Here is a 16,948-nt window from a genome sequence, read left to right as displayed (position 1 = left end):
AAAAAAAAAAAAAAAACAAGGTAGAAGAAGAAATATATAGAGAACAGGAAATGAAGAAAAAAAAGATATATAAGATAAAAGAAAAATAACTTACAGTTATAGGCAGATAATTCTGGCTAAACTGTTTTAAATTACTAGAAATGCCACTACAGTGCAGGTCGGTCAAAGATGTTACATAAACAGAAGTCTAACAGTGAAAAGATCATAGAGATAAAAGAGTTAATAAGAGAGTAAAAAACATAAAAAGGGTTAAGACGTAAAATTAAGAGAGGCAAAATGTAATATAATATTACAATATACAATGGGTATGTAAAACGAATATTTTTAGGGAGAGTATGTAAAAACAATGTTATAAAAAAAGAAGAAATATGGAGAATAGGAAATGAAGAAAATAAGAGATATAAGATAAGAGAGAAATAATTTTTTAATAATTTAAAACAGTTTGGGCAGGATTATCTGCCTATAACTGTAAGTTATTTATTAAAGAAGAATATACAATTATGAGGTGAAAAAATGATTAATCGATTTAGTAATAGAAGAGGTACCCAAATAAGCTTTTGAAGGCCTAGAATTTCTTTTATCTATAAGTTCAGCTCACATTAAAATAAGTATATCACTTACTGTTTGTTTTCTCTCTTGATCACAACCCAAACCAACTTCTCCTTGATTTATCATTTTAAAATCATAGAGTTTGACAAACAAATTCACCATTTATAAAAATCAATAGGATAATTCTGTATGTAATAATAAATTATATTCTTATGCTTTATAATGCAGCTAAATCAGAAGGTATAAATAAACCAATAATTGACTTGGTTGGATCAGAAGGCCCACACATTGTTGTTGGACAAGATATTGACCTCTCTTGCTCTTTGATTGTCCCTTCTGGTGTCAATGTTCAAATTCAATGGAAAATTCCTGATAACGTTGAAAAGGTATATTTTTGTTTTTTCTTTAAATATCTGTTAATGTTTATCTATCAAATATTCTGTTTGTTAAAGTGTGATGTAAAAATTCATTTTTTATTGTATACATGTTACTCTGTGGCAAACTGTGAATATATCGATTTTATCACAAGCCGGTTTGCAATGGTTTTGTAACAGCAGTCAGTAGGTAAAACAGTAAGAACAGTAAAAACATTACATTTTTTACCCCGCATTCAACAGGTTCATGGGCCCAGACAGTTCGTGAAATTATATTTTGTAGTGAGGCAGTAATAATAGTGCAGTAGTGTTTGTTCAAGTTCAAATACTTCACAAAGTCAGTTAAAGTTTGTTAAAAGTGCAATCAGTAATATAAAATGGATCTCAACAGCTTTAATGAAATGCATCAGATTGAGGCACTGACAGGACCTGAGAACTTCCAAATGTGGAAATTCAAAGTAAACATCTTCCTAAATGTTCCATATTCCAACGGGTTGTTTGAGATTATTTCTAAAGATTTTGAGCCTCCCAGAAACCAGCAAAGTAAAGAATATAATGTCTATAGGCAAAATGATGCTATAAATATAATATTATCTATTACAAAAACCAAAAGTTGCTTCCAGTAAAGTAGTAGACAATAAAAATTTTGTTTCAGAATAATTAAGTCAAATTTGTTTTTAACATCTTACGAAAGAAAATTTAGGTCTTGATTTTTGGGGGATGTTTTTTTTTCTGTCGATGTCCTCCATTCCCAAAATAAATTCATGATTCCTCACAATGTTATCAAATAACTTCCAAATTCACAAATTAACCATAACTGCAACAGCTGGAAAGCTAAATTTCTGCTATTTAAAATCATATCATTATCTTATAGATTTTATGTTTTATGCTTTTATATTGGAGAAAAAATGGTTTTAAATAAAGAAAAATTTCTCAAATTTTTATTCTATATCTCCGTTTCTAATTTTTTTACAAATTAAATAGTGATTTGTATCATTTCGTGCAGTTTTGACATTCCTCAAACCCTCATCAGTTTTGTGTGGAACTGTAGAGTCACGTTGGTGTTATTGTAAGATCAGTGATTTTTGAAAAAAAAAATAATAAATCGATGGCTCCAAATTTTGAGTAAAGTAAGATGAAAATTTTGAGAAAACAACTTCTGTTTTTTGTTTACTGCAAAAATTTGTATTTAATGGTTTCAAAAGGTGCTAAAAATGAATATCAATTTTATTTCTCCTTAAAAAAATATTTCATCCCACTTTGCTGTTCAACAAGGTCTGTTGGGCTAAATTATTTTCTCCTATTATAGCATAGTGGGATAATAATATACAAATAAATTTGTTTTGAAGTATAGAATAACTGAAAAATATTTGTGATTAAATTAAATGAGTTTAAATATTTAAAAAATCAGCTTCCCATATAATAGGCTAAAAAACCTTGTTCTTGGCCCATTTCAGAACATCAGTCTATCTGGATTTTTTCAATAGTGTATCCAAAATATAGTTTTCTGTCAAATATATTATGTTTGAACCAAGAAAGTAAAGTATTTTTTGTTTTTTATGAAAATTTGTAGGTGTGGGTTCTGATGACTCTAAGAATGAATCTGACTTGATTTTTCTTATAGAAAATCAGTGATCCCACATGTGTGGTTCCCCTTGTAAGTGAAGTAATTTTTTTAATGTGTTCTGACTTTTAAGTTAATGGCTTCCATCAGAGCTAAGAAAAACAAGGGTCACCCCTAAAAGTATATTAAATTATGTATACATGATTATGAAACAGTTAACATCATGTATAATTAAAATGACAAATATAGAAAAATACTAAACAGGAAGGGGAGTATGGTAAAAATAAAAAACAGGGGGAGGAGTACTGTAAGAAAAAGGAGAAAAATAAAAATAATGAGACAGAAATCCATTAACAAGATGATGAGACAAAAGTAATGAGGAGATCAGAAATAAGTGCCTATGAAACTGATGAGAACAATGTTCTTCACAAAGGAATAGGGAAAAATAAATGTAATCGGATAAGTTATAGATTTCATTGAAAATATCAAATAAGAGTAGAAGAAGGTCGGGGGTGCAGGCAGCAGAAAAAAACACTAATAAACAAAATAATTATTTATTTGTGCCAACATTTCGACCTGATTTTCAATTCTTCATCAGGGCTGTAAAAAATGAAACAAAAAGAGATAACAACCATCATTCAGAGAAAAATAAATAAAAATAAAATAAATAATAGACTAACAAATTTAGAAATATATATAACAATAAAATGAAAATATAAACTAGTTGATTAATAACTATGGAAAAAGACAGTAGTAGATGGATAACATTATTATTTATATTGATTTAAATGTGAGTAATAAATAAATGATACAGTGGGTAAGAATGTTATATTGATGAATAACATTTAAAACCTTTTAGTGATGAGAACACAAAATTAGTTAAATTAATAATAGAGCATATATAAAAACAATATTGTAAAAAAAAAAAAAAAAACAAGGTAGAAGAAGAAATATATAGAGAACAGGAAATGAAGAAAAAAAAGATATATAAGATAAAAGAAAAATAACTTACAGTTATAGGCAGATAATTCTGGCTAAACTGTTTTAAATTACTAGAAATGCCACTACAGTGCAGGTCGGTCAAAGATGTTACATAAACAGAAGTCTAACAGTGAAAAGATCATAGAGATAAAAGAGTTAATAAGAGAGTAAAAAACATAAAAAGGGTTAAGACGTAAAATTAAGAGAGGCAAAATGTAATATAATATTACAATATACAATGGGTATGTAAAACGAATATTTTTAGGGAGAGTATGTAAAAACAATGTTATAAAAAAAGAAGAAATATGGAGAATAGGAAATGAAGAAAATAAGAGATATAAGATAAGAGAGAAATAATTTTTTAATAATTTAAAACAGTTTGGGCAGGATTATCTGCCTATAACTGTAAGTTATTTATTAAAGAAGAATATACAATTATGAGGTGAAAAAATGATTAATCGATTTAGTAATAGAAGAGGTACCCAAATAAGCTTTTGAAGGCCTAGAATTTCTTTTATCTATAAGTTCAGCTCACATTAAAATAAGTATATCACTTACTGTTTGTTTTCTCTCTTGATCACAACCCAAACCAACTTCTCCTTGATTTATCATTTTAAAATCATAGAGTTTGACAAACAAATTCACCATTTATAAAAATCAATAGGATAATTCTGTATGTAATAATAAATTATATTCTTATGCTTTATAATGCAGCTAAATCAGAAGGTATAAATAAACCAATAATTGACTTGGTTGGATCAGAAGGCCCACACATTGTTGTTGGACAAGATATTGACCTCTCTTGCTCTTTGATTGTCCCTTCTGGTGTCAATGTTCAAATTCAATGGAAAATTCCTGATAACGTTGAAAAGGTATATTTTTGTTTTTTCTTTAAATATCTGTTAATGTTTATCTATCAAATATTCTGTTTGTTAAAGTGTGATGTAAAAATTCATTTTTTATTGTATACATGTTACTCTGTGGCAAACTGTGAATATATCGATTTTATCACAAGCCGGTTTGCAATGGTTTTGTAACAGCAGTCAGTAGGTAAAACAGTAAGAACAGTAAAAACATTACATTTTTTACCCCGCATTCAACAGGTTCATGGGCCCAGACAGTTCGTGAAATTATATTTTGTAGTGAGGCAGTAATAATAGTGCAGTAGTGTTTGTTCAAGTTCAAATACTTCACAAAGTCAGTTAAAGTTTGTTAAAAGTGCAATCAGTAATATAAAATGGATCTCAACAGCTTTAATGAAATGCATCAGATTGAGGCACTGACAGGACCTGAGAACTTCCAAATGTGGAAATTCAAAGTAAACATCTTCCTAAATGTTCCATATTCCAACGGGTTGTTTGAGATTATTTCTAAAGATTTTGAGCCTCCCAGAAACCAGCAAAGTAAAGAATATAATGTCTATAGGCAAAATGATGCTAAAGCCCAAAACTTAATAGTAACCACAATAAATCAGTGAGCAGTAACTTGTTCTACTGCAAGTCAAATGTTTTCCAGAATATGTAACTTATATGAGAGAGATGTTTCTCAGCAAAAGTCTGAACTTTTGCAAGAATTCTTTGATTTTAAATCTAAGACTGGATAGACTTGGCTAGCCACATAAGCTCAATCGAAAATTTGGCATTTAAATTAAAATTATTGGGAATGATATACCATCATATGATCATTTCAAAAGTAATAACAACACTTCCAGAGCAGTACAAATATTTCATAAGTGCTTGGGGAAGCACAGACTCCGATATGAAAACTATTTCCAATTTAATTACTAGATTGATGGCTGAGGAAAGATGCTCTTCAATTTTTACTGAGGAAACAGACATTCCAGTTGCGTTTAGAACATATGTAAAAAGAAATAGGAGGACTACTTCTGACAAGAGGAAATGTTTTTCTTGCTCTAAAGAAAGACATGTAAGTAAAAACTGCCCAACCAAGAAAAAACCTTGTGGTATATGCAAAAAATTAAACTATCGGGAGAAGGACTGCTTCTTTTGTAAAAATAAAGTGAAAACATCAGCAGCTTCTTTTCTTACTGGAAGCTATAATAAATAATCAACTGAATGGGTCTTAGATTCGGGTTCCACTAGGCATATGACCAACAGTTTAAGTATATTGTTGCAGGTACAACCTATTGATGCTGAGGTAGATCTGGATAAAAACTGTGCATCCATGACAGCCAAAATGGTTGGTTGTGTAAAAAGTGACAAGTGTCAACTGAAATATGTGATGTACATCCCAGATCTTAGCAGAAATTTTTTGTCTGTGGATGAAATAACACAGAGCGGTGGATCTGTGACTTTATCTAAAAACAAAGTAAAAATTGTAAAGAATGATACTGTGATTGTTGGAAAAAGATCTTTTGAGGTATTGTATGTTATGTACTTGAAGGTTGATTCAAATGTGAAGGCTTATGCTACTTGGGTATCAGAAACCAAAAAAGAAATAAAAGTAAAAATGAAAAGGCTATAGAAGAGGATAATGAAAATTTACCTAAAGATGAAAGAGAACTGGAAGAACAAGCTGACACAGGAGACTGAAACAATTTGAGATTTTAAACAGAAGAAAATCTACAGATAAAGAGGTATCCTAGCAGACTTGAAGGATCATTAAGATGCATAGATGATTCTCGAGAAAAGGAAAAGACAGATATTGTGCAAGGAAAGGTTAAGAAACAAGAAGCAGAAAGTGGAACCTGGTGAGATTGGAGAAGGGTTGCACAAATTAAAAACTTTAAATGGTGACCCAGAAATGTGTCAAAGATGAAGAAGTATTAGAAGAAAAAAGTAAGAAAAATACTGGTACTAAGAAGAAGAAGAAACCCTGAAAGAAAAGGGGATTTAATGATCCCACAAATACTGTTAAACCTGGTGAATATTGTAATTCTGACTGTGAAAAGTAAAGATGTAGTCAAAAGACGAAAAGTTCAAATCATCTACAAAAGGACAGAAGACCAGTTGGAGAAGTTTGAACCAAGGATTCAGTGATGTGATTGTGAAACATTAAATTAAAAAAATGTAACTTAAAAGTGTTTTATTGTTTTTTCTGTGCACAAAACAAATATTGTAATTTAAAAATTATTTTGTTAATGTATGTAAAATGAAAATTCTGATGATCCTATTTTTGTAAGAAAAATTATGTAAAACTAAATTTGATAAAAAAATGAATATTTAAGAGGGTGTGTTAAAGTGTGATGTAAAAATTCATTTTTTATTGTATTCATGTTGCTCTGTGGCAAACTGTGAATACATCGATTGTTTTGTATTGTTTGTTTGCAACAGTTTTGTAACAGCAGTCAGTAGGTTGCCATCAAGCTTTGTGTGTGCTTTTGGTTCTCACTACAGTAAGAACATTTTATGTTATTTAACCGTAACTAATAAAAAAGTAAGAACAGTAAAAACATTTATTTGTGTCCTCCACCCCCACGTTCAATACTATTAACTGTAAGTTCGAAAGAATTTAAATTTCCCAGTACTCTAGACCAGGGGTGGCCAACAAGTGGAAGCCAATGTTGGTCGATCATCGATTGCTCGCAATATGTGGGGTGGAATTCTGTTACCATGAATTTTAAAGCGATTGTAGAAGACAAAATTTTCTAGTAATAGTTCAATGCATTCTGGAAATTTGCAAAGGTAATAAATTCCTATAATTCTGACAGGCTGTGATCTCCCAGCACAATATATTTTGACTTATATGTTACACTTGTCACTGGACGCAAAGTGTATTTCTATTCAACATATAGAAAATCTTAGCAGATATGATTTTCTGCTCTCATTGTTAGTTCGTTAATTTTTTTTGTTTAACGGTGCAAAACTTCTTTGGTCATCACACCATTTTTTTCCCTTATTGTTAGTTTATTATTGATATTAGGTGAAATTTTTTGATACTTGTCATGAAATCAAAATGATTCACATTAAGCCTGATAAGGTTACACAACTCTTGCTCTTATTTATTATATTCTTTATTAAATCCAGTGTTAGATATCTATTATCCATCTTCCTTAATCATTGAGGCATTTCCCTGTCATCTATTTTTCAAAAACGCATCTTTAATTTTTTTTTTCATTATTTTCCATCTGATTACTTTTCATCTCGGTAGGTAAAAAAGTTATATAAACAGTAAAAATAGTATTATTGTTATGGTGAAAAAAATTATGAAATTTTTACAAAAATTGTCTGAACATTTAATTATTTTTCAGAATAGAACATCATACAATGCATCAACAATCAAAGATGTTTTAGGAACTATGAATAGAAGAAGAGCATACAATATTTTAACCATAAAAAATGTTGACATTGATGATAGTGGCATCTATTCCTGCCATGTTGCTGATCATTCAAATAATAGCAATTTTAATTCCTTTGAAATGAAAATATATCGTATGTAAATTTATTGATTCTTGAATATGTACTTCTATTTAGTGTATCCTCTTACTTTCATATTTTTATTTTTTTTCAGATCCAGATGAAACTTATTTATTTTTAAAAATAGAAGGTGAAGATGTAATTGAAGTTAGAGCAGGAGAGAAAGAAGCACATTGGATTGTACATATAAATGCGTTTCCATCAGCTAATTTGCATTGGTAATAGATTTGTTATTAGCTTGGTTTAAACCCTTAAAAATACCATTATAACCTAACTAATAGTAACTGTTATCTCAAAATAATTCAAGATTTATATGATATAAAATAATTCAAGCACCTAGAATCAAATTTGATGTTGTTTCTAGAGATTACTAAATGGGCAATTGTTTGAGTTTTTGATTCCACTTAAGATTTTAGTTACTGCATTGTCATAACCACCTTCACCCCAAAAAAAAAGAAATTAAACAAATAAAAAGTAACTATGAGAGATAGTTGACCATGGATGACTTATTTGAGGAGAAGATGGTTGTGGGTGTGGTCAAAATAAGTTACATAAACTTATTTGTGTTTTATTTTGACCGCACCACCAACCATCTCCTCATATAAATAAAAAGTAAAATATTTGGACTGACAATGAAACCATTGTAAAATAATAACATTATATTTTCAGTAGTATACTAGTATATTCCTCAAGTGGGTACTTGAGGAATATATTGGGAGAAAAAAAAATTAGATATCAGGTAGGAGAAATAAAACAAAAATTATACTAGGTACTCATTTTATATTTGTTATCTAATGGTTTTTTAACCTCTTAACTACTAATAATTCGTAGTGCTCCTTGCACCAACACATTTTAAACCAGATTTCTAAAATCTCAGTTAAAATCAATTATTACTTATTAAAAGTTAACCTTTAAATCTGTAGGTAAACTCTACTGATCCATGATAACCTGTTGAACTGAGTTAAAGAGAAAATCTACTTTAAATTAGAAAACTATAGGGGTACCTTCCATAGTCAATCTGTTTTTCTGGTTCAGACTGTTATTTCCTATTCTTTGGTGCCTTTTTTTCTTTCCTGCTTAAATAAAATGGATTTCATTGAGAATGACATATGATGAAGAATTTATGGAATAATGAAGTATAAAGTGTTTATACTTCACTTTGTTATAATTTTCCCCAATGTTTCTATTTTGGGGGGTCACGGTAGCAGCGTGGTAACGTGCCAGTCTACCAACCTGAAGGTTACGAGATCGAGTCCACGGCCTACCCGGGATTTTTCCAAGCAAATAAATATGCAACTCACTCACAACCTCCCCCCGGGCATTTATGAGGCCCGTAAGCCAATGGGTGGCGCTCACAAAAATAGGCGTGGGAGTGACGGACCCACCCTATGAAAACTCGTCATGAGACACGTGGTTGTATTTCCTACGTACATCGCGCGAGGCCTTGGGACCTCTATGGTCTGTCGCGCCAATAATAATAGTAATGTTTCTATTTTGGATATTTCTATTAGTTGATTTTTTACTTAAATTTTTATTAGATTGGAGGAAGATAGTCTGGGTGTCGGTCAATAAAGGTGTCAAAATAGTAAAAGAAAACTATTTATTGTTAACCAAGGTTTGGCCCCACTTTGCAGGGCTAAAAGAGAAAACAAGATGCAAACATTTTAGACTTAACAGAACATTAAAAATAAAAAAACAGTTCAAAACAATTGTTAAGTTTATAAAGTATGTAGAAAAAGTTTATAAGATATATATATATATAAGTTACAGCCTTAGTCAGCTGTTACTTCGATGTCAGCTGACTGAGGAGATCAGCTGATCGCATGTATATAAAGGGATGTACCGAACCCAATAAAGTTAGTATATTACAGCAGTTAACACGTGTTACATCTTATTCCTTCTCCTCTTTTTTGACATTTGGCTTTCGCCGATACTTAACTTTATATATATAAAGTTACAGTCAGCTGTTCAACTCATATTTGCTGACTCAATATATATATATTATATGTATATAAACGAGCTGGTATCAATAAACAGTTGGTAATTTCTCTCTCCCTTTTATTTTTTTTTTAAGTCTTTGTTTTACCAAACGTATAACTGGTGCAGAAACCCGGGAACTTTAGAGACCGGAGCACTATTTGTTTTCAATAAGAATTTTTATCATTTTTTTTTCTCAGATTTATATTTTTTTTCCTTCTCTCATTTTTATTTTAAATAATGGTTGCCAACAGTGTCGTCAGAAAAGTGGTTTTCGAATCTGGAAGCTTTAAATCAAATCGGGGTCCAGAACCTACCTCCCATGGAGGTGACTCCTCCACCCCCGGAGCTTGCCCCCCTACCGGAAGTTTCTCTTGCGGAAGCCCACGCCACACTTGAGTGGATAAATGTACGCACAGCAACCGCCCAAGACTTGAGGAAGGCCGTTTCTGACCTTGAACAGTTACAGGGGGAACGGGAGAACTGAGCCACTTCATATACGGGGGTGCCCGACTAATAAGCCGAATTGAAGCAAAGTCTATCGAAAGTCTACTCGATAGTGAAGATGCTGAGGCATTAAAAGCAGCGGTCGTCTGCAGAGTGAAGAAGAGCATCCTAAATCAGATTAAGGCAGATGAAGAGACCCCTTGGAGAGTTATATTGGAAAGATTAAAGAAGGCATTCGGAGGAGGATGATGGGCCCCAGAAGAAGACATATTTATGATGATCCGAGAGACTAAGAAACCGATACTGTCTAGTGGGGAGTGTGCCGTGGAACTCTTGGTACGCTACAACAGAATTGCAGATAAACCCAGCGAGATGATGGAAAAAATCCAATTGCAGGGTCGGATGCAATTCCTATCCATGGTACTAAAGGTTCAGTGGCAAATAGCTAGGGAAGAAGGGGGGATTTCCGAGAGAGCATTCATTTGTGGATATTACGGATACAAGCGCTAGGGAGGTGGAACTAGAAGAGCCAGAGTGGACCCGCATAAAATATCAACGGCCAAGAAATATGTCGAATCCTTGGAGAAGGAGAGATCACTGAGAGGGTAGAAGAGAGAGAGCTAGTCTCCAAGAAAATAGAAGGTTCCAAGCAAAACCCAGAAACAATGGTCAGTGGTAGGATCGGAAGTGTCATGATTACGGAAAGATTGAGCATTTAGTGGAGCACAAAATGCTTCGAATGTGGCCACAGTGGTCATATCGCTAGGCAATGCCCCTATTTGTATAAAAGAATAGATGCGGGCCAGGGGGAGTCAATGGAAGTGAATGTTGGACCGCTCTTAGCAAGTGAGGAGGAAAAACCTACGACTACGACATAGCGAACCACCCAGCTAATCTTCAGAAGCATCAGGAGTATCAGAGACAGAAGAAGATACTCAGGAAACCAGAAATGGAAGCGGACTCAGTACCAGAGGAGGAGCATGGAGACGAGGGCCAAGAGGAAGGAAAGTTCTAGAAATTTGAGGAGGAATTACCATGTACGAGAGAAGCATAGCGGCTTGCCAATAATAAGAGTGATGGGAGGCGTAAACTGCCTGGTGGACACTGGGAGCTCGAGTACGATCGTATGGCGAGGAGCATTGGAGATGTTGGACGGCAGAGAGAGGACACCCCAGGTCAAGGTCTGTGAGTGTCAATTGATTACCCTGGGTGGGCCGTGCAGCATTGAGGGGGAGGCCGTAATAGGCTTGAGTAAGTGGGGGCTCAAGAGAAACAAGTAACGGTTCATGTAATGGGAAAGATGCCTCGAGACTATCAAGAAATTATAGGGTGCGACCTACTGGATAAAGTGGAGGCATGGATGAAAAACGAAATGGGACAATGGAATATAGAAATTGGAGGTAAGAAATATAGTTGACAGAGACTCCTGAGGGCCGGTAAAGAGATGGATGCAAGGGAAGAGTTGGGTAGAATTCGAAGATATTTTTTTTAAGGAGGGAGACAGGCTGGGCGCTACTGGGAAAACAGTTCATGAGATTCCATTAAAGCAGATAGGGTGGCTTATGTAAAGGAAAGGTGGTATCCCCAAGCACTTCGACAAGATATCAGGGAAGAAATAGAGAACCTGAAAAGGCAGACGATAATTCTAGACAGCACCATGCCATACAATAGTCCTTTGTGGGCTGTAAGAAAGAATACTACGCCAGGGGATAACACGGACAAGTACCGTATAGTCATCGACTACAGCGGACTGAATGAGAGCACAGTTGATGAGAAGTACCCGAATTTTCAGCATGCTCGACTTAAAGGCGGGATACCATCAAATTAAGATGCATCCCAGAGACCAGCATAAGACTCCTTTCACCTTCGAACGTGGTCATTATGAATTTACAACGACGCCGTTTGGTCTTAAGAATGCACCTGTGACTTTCCTGAGGCTGAGGGATGAGTTCCTGAGAGGACTTTTGAGGCAGTTTGCCAGGTATACATGGATGACTTACTTGTGTTGAGCAAATTGGATGAGGACCATATGGACCATCTAAGGAGTGTGTTCCAGCACATGAGGGAATTTGGCCTAAAGTTATCCAAAGAGAAGTCAGTGTTGGGCCAAAACCGGATAAATTTTTGGGGGCACATGAAGAACGCCTCCATAGTATCCTTAGTGACCACCTACGAGTATACCAGCTGGAGAAGGGACTCAAGCCGGATGAGGCGATGGAAAAGGTTATCATCGCATACACCCACTCAATACATTTCGTCTCAGGGTTTGCTCCATTTGAGGTTATTTTTAGATTACGTGGGCATCGCAGGGATTATCAGGATATGGCGGCAGGAGAGGACACTATTGCCATTAACAGTATGGCACGACGGATAGTGTGGGCTAAAGTTAAGGACAGGATATAGAGGGAGAAGCAAAAACGGATGGCTAGGCAAAACCTCAGTGTTTTTTTTTTACTTACAGTGATGTTTTGTTTTAATTTTTCTTTTCATAGGTTTAAATGTATATATTCTTACTTTCTTTTGTTTTATTTAATGTGTAGCTTTTTCTTTGTATAGATTTATGTAATATTAATATATAATATGTAATAAGTTTACGAGGAATGTTCGTTAACAGGTGAGGGGAGAGTTACAGTCAGCTGTACAATTCATATCAGCTGATCGACTAGATCAGCTTACTCAAATGTACATATAGGCGAGCTGTTACCAATAAAAGTCAGAGTTTGAGTAGCAACCAAGTTGGTAATTTCTCTCTCCCTTTTCTCTTTTTTTCAAGTCTTTGTTTTACCAAACGTTTAACTTATATATTGTAATATGCCCTTTTGTGAGTAAATCGTTATTTTTTATAAATAAATGATTTTTAGTAGGTTTTATGTGATTTTTCATTTCAATATGTTTATTTGTAGTATTAAACTTAAAAGTAAGCTAACCAGTTTTCGTTGTCTAAAATAAATACACTATTCAAAACAAAGAAAATGGCAGCGTGCGTCCTTCCGAAGTGTTCATTGGGTTGTTTGTGTTAGAGAACATGGATTGAAATTTTTCAAACTTTGTTGTTTCTATGCAGTAATTATGGAAAAGGAATAATCAAAGAAGAAATGGAAGAAACTAACAATTATCAATAAACTATTTACATCGTGGATCACAGCAAGTGAAGCAGAGCGATTGTGCTACAATCGATTATTTTTGGATCGACCAGTGAACATTGATAGAGTAGAGGAAGCGGGCAATCTTGGTTTGGTTGGCCTGGTGAGAGGAAGTCCGTCGACTATAAGCAGGAAGGAATGGATACCATTGTTGTGAGTTGGACATAGCATCATAGACAAGAAGATATCATCAATCATCAAAGGAAGATTGTGTAATTGGTTAGTTTTGTTTCTAACTAGAATTTATTACATTTGTAAAATAGCTATTAATTAAGTTTAAGTGTTATTAGTAGTATAGTGTCGACTGTTTCTGATTGCCTAGAAACCCACCCTGAGAAAAGAGTCTATTATGTTGTAAAATTTAAATAAAATTCTATTATCTATTTAATATTAAAGTTTTTAATTTGAACCCAAGCCATCTTTTATATATGAAATTAGTTAAAACTATTAAAATTATTTTTATTTCATTTAATATTTTTTTAATTATTACAATATATATATATATATAAGTTATGGCCGAAGGGCGGCCATATCAGCTGATCGAATCGAACGCTATTTAAGTGGTGCCGAAACCTGGGAATACCTTTTTTTACCAAAACAATTTCTAGTCTAAAGAAAAAAATTATTTTTTTCCTTTTTTCTTTATTCTCTCTGAATTATGACTAGTAGCGGACTAGTGAGAGCGGCAGTTTTAAACATTGAGGGTCTGAACTTTAACAACCCATTTCCAGCTGCAGCCAACCAACCTCTAGCAGCAGTCAACCAGCCTGTAGCTGCAGGGAACCCACCTCCGGCAGAGATTCAGCCACTACGGAAGTCTCTTTAGTGAAAGATCAGGCCACGACGCTAAAATTGATCTGAATCCGCGCAGCAACCGCCCAGGACTTAAAGAAAGGCAGTTTTACAGGGGATACGGGGAAACGAAGTAATTTCTTAAAAGGGGTTGATCTACTGATGGGTCAAATAGAAGTGAAGACAGCCGAAATATTGCTCGACAGTGAGGATACTGAGGCGTTAAGGGCAGCTGTCATCTGCAGGGTGAAAACAAGTATTCTCAATCAAATTCAAGCGGATGAGTATACACCCTTGAGCATGATCAAGGTAAGATTGAAGAAGGTATTTGTAGGAGGATGGTGGGGCCCAGAAGAGAACATATTTATGATGATTAGGGAGACTAAGAAGCTGAGACAGTTTAATGGGCAGAATGCCGCTGAACTCCTGGCACGCTACAACAAAATCGCCGATAAACACAGCAAAATGGTGGAGACAATTCAGGTACAGGGCCGAATGCAATTCCTATCCAATGCAATAAAGATTCAGTTGGCAAAAGAGTTGGGAAAGAAGGAGGAAATGCCTAGAGTTAGAATGGATGTAGAAGAACCAGGATGGAAAAGGATTACGTACAATCTGCCAAGGACTACTCTGTAACCCTTAAGAAGAAGAGAGCACAGGATAGTGGGTGGGAGAAAACACTGAACAGAAACTGAAGATCAGGAGAAACAAAATGAAAAACTAGTAGCCGCCGGGTGGAAGGAATCGTTGAGCCAGTATGGACATAACGTACAAATCTGGCAAGGAAAACGTATCAGATTCGCTTTCGCGAGCGATCATGATAAACGCAGTAGAAGATGGCTATGGGGAAACATCTGGAGTTGAAAGGAAGTTCTTAAGAGAGTGGACTCCGGAAGAAGAACTGATATCGGCCTCACCAGAGAACCAGATTAGGGAGGAAACGTCTGCAGAAGAAATTTCGAACGAGGAAAGACCGACAGAAATAGAGGAACTGGAAGGGATTATAAACAAGAGGTACCAGATTATTTGGAAGACATAAACCACAAGGTTTCTAAAAATGAAAAAAAACAAGTACGGTGGTAGTATCATTTCGACTATCTGGTTACAATCGGATGTTAAAGAGGACTTAATATGATGAGCACTGAAAGAAGCATCCAAAGCCGGAAAGATCCACTATTTATATGTTGGGAACGCGACTGTATGGAGAAAGATCCAACGGCTATGGAGATTGGAAAAAAGTGGCATAGATCGGCCGTTCATTCGATGCACGTCGATGGTATATACCCTGCGAGATCCAGAGCATCAAAAGGAGGTAACCTCAGCGTATCACCAAGGAAAAACTAATCATCGTGGGCTGAACGAAACTTTTGCATTGCGCAAAGCGATGTTTCCCAGGAGATTCTTGGGAAATGCGAAGTGTGCCTTAGGACGAAATATCCCCCCTCTGCAGCTTAAGAAGAGACCCCTACCACGAATGCGCCGTTCAGCGACTTACAGATGGATTCTTTCACCTGGAAAAGCTATGAGTGGATCACCATTATTGATGTATTCCAAAAGGTGGCCATGGCATACCTAGTACAGGACAGATTAGCGGGGGCAGTTTTACGAGCCCTTCGGACTTGGTTCCAATTCTATAGCATCCCCAACAGAATTTCTTCCGACAGTGGGAGAGAATTTACAGTCCAAGCATCAGTGAGGAAATGAGAACATTGGAAGTGGTGTGGCACCTCAACACTCCTCATCATCCAAAGAGCCGCGGAGGGATAGAACAACTTCATAGCACTCTAGGTAACCTCCTACGAGTGTAACAGCTAGAAAGAGGACTAGAACCTGATGTCACGATGAAACGGGCAATCACAGCATACAACCACTCTTTACACACAGTCACGAGGTTTGTCCCATTCTAAATTCTTTTTGGGATGAGGTGGCATTGACGAGAATCCGTGGTACTTTTCCGGGAGAAGATGAAATGGCCGGTAATGTGATAGCCTTGCAAAAGTTGTGGACAAAAGTCAGGGACAGGATTAGCAGAGAAAAAGTAGAAGAGTGGCCTTGATAACATAACTTGAATGTCAGTGACCTGATGGGTAAAATAAATATTGGAACTGTGGTATATAAAAAATTGGGTACTAATAGAGGGAAAGAGCTGCAGAGGTATGAGAGCCTATACAATAGAAAGTGTCAAAGAGCCTAGAAAGAGGAGAACTGTCCACATTGAATAGTTAAAACTTCCGGAAATCACAACTTAGTGTCCTCATATTGCCATAACTAGATTAGACTCCACGAAATGTATTTATTCTATTTTTTTTGTTTCTAGTTTGTGTGTTAATATTGTATATATAAATTTCAAAATATTTTGTAAATATAATCTTTTTCATGTTATTGTGCGAGGAGTTATTCTCGTTCTTTTCATTTAATTTTTAATTTTGATTTTTGTATATAGGATTAACTTTGTATGTGTGTTATTGATATATGTATTTTTCTTTTGTATATGATGGAGTTTGTATATGAGTACTGTATGCCTATCGTTTACTGGCTATAGTTTATTGTAAATAGTTTTCAATGTTAGCCTGAGGACGATAACAGCTAATAGGCCGTATCAACTGATCGGGTCGAACAGTTGATTGATATGTATATATACAGGTGCTGAACTCAATAAGGGCGATTCTTTTTCTAAAACTCATGAGAGTCATTTCATACCCTTAACACTTTTTTCACTTTTTTCTCTGGAAGATACTCAAGTTG

General features: G+C 34.7%; 2 protein-coding genes across 3 annotated transcripts in view; both read left to right on the top strand.

Moving 5' to 3' along the window:
- Window positions 1-2,535, top strand: part of LOC136796442 (platelet-derived growth factor receptor alpha-like) — a gene marked incomplete at its 5' end in the record, with an annotated part of 19,114 nt that extends 16,579 nt beyond the window's left edge. Inside the window, 2 exon segments of the mRNA XM_067050195.1 lie at window positions 778-935; window positions 2,497-2,535. Coding sequence (XP_066906296.1) covers window positions 778-935; window positions 2,497-2,535 — 197 coding nt within the window.
- Window positions 2,536-4,148: 1,613 nt separating this feature from the next.
- The window catches only part of LOC106688748 (vascular endothelial growth factor receptor 1), a 199,842-nt gene continuing 187,042 nt past the window's right edge, over window positions 4,149-16,948 (top strand). For both annotated transcript variants that reach the window (XM_067050193.1, XM_067050194.1), the window contains exons 1-3: window positions 4,149-4,340; window positions 7,679-7,859; window positions 7,939-8,062. In XM_067050193.1, the coding sequence (XP_066906294.1) occupies window positions 4,167-4,340; window positions 7,679-7,859; window positions 7,939-8,062 (479 nt within the window). In that variant the 5' untranslated portion in view covers window positions 4,149-4,166. The remainder of the gene's footprint in view (window positions 4,341-7,678; window positions 7,860-7,938; window positions 8,063-16,948) is intronic.

The sequence above is a fragment of the Halyomorpha halys genome, unplaced genomic scaffold (assembly GCF_000696795.3).
Source record: "Halyomorpha halys isolate HHAL.00 unplaced genomic scaffold, Hhal_1.1 Scaffold1191.1, whole genome shotgun sequence".
NCBI lineage: Eukaryota > Metazoa > Arthropoda > Insecta > Hemiptera > Pentatomidae > Halyomorpha > Halyomorpha halys.
This window is presented reverse-complemented; position numbering and strand designations above follow the sequence as displayed.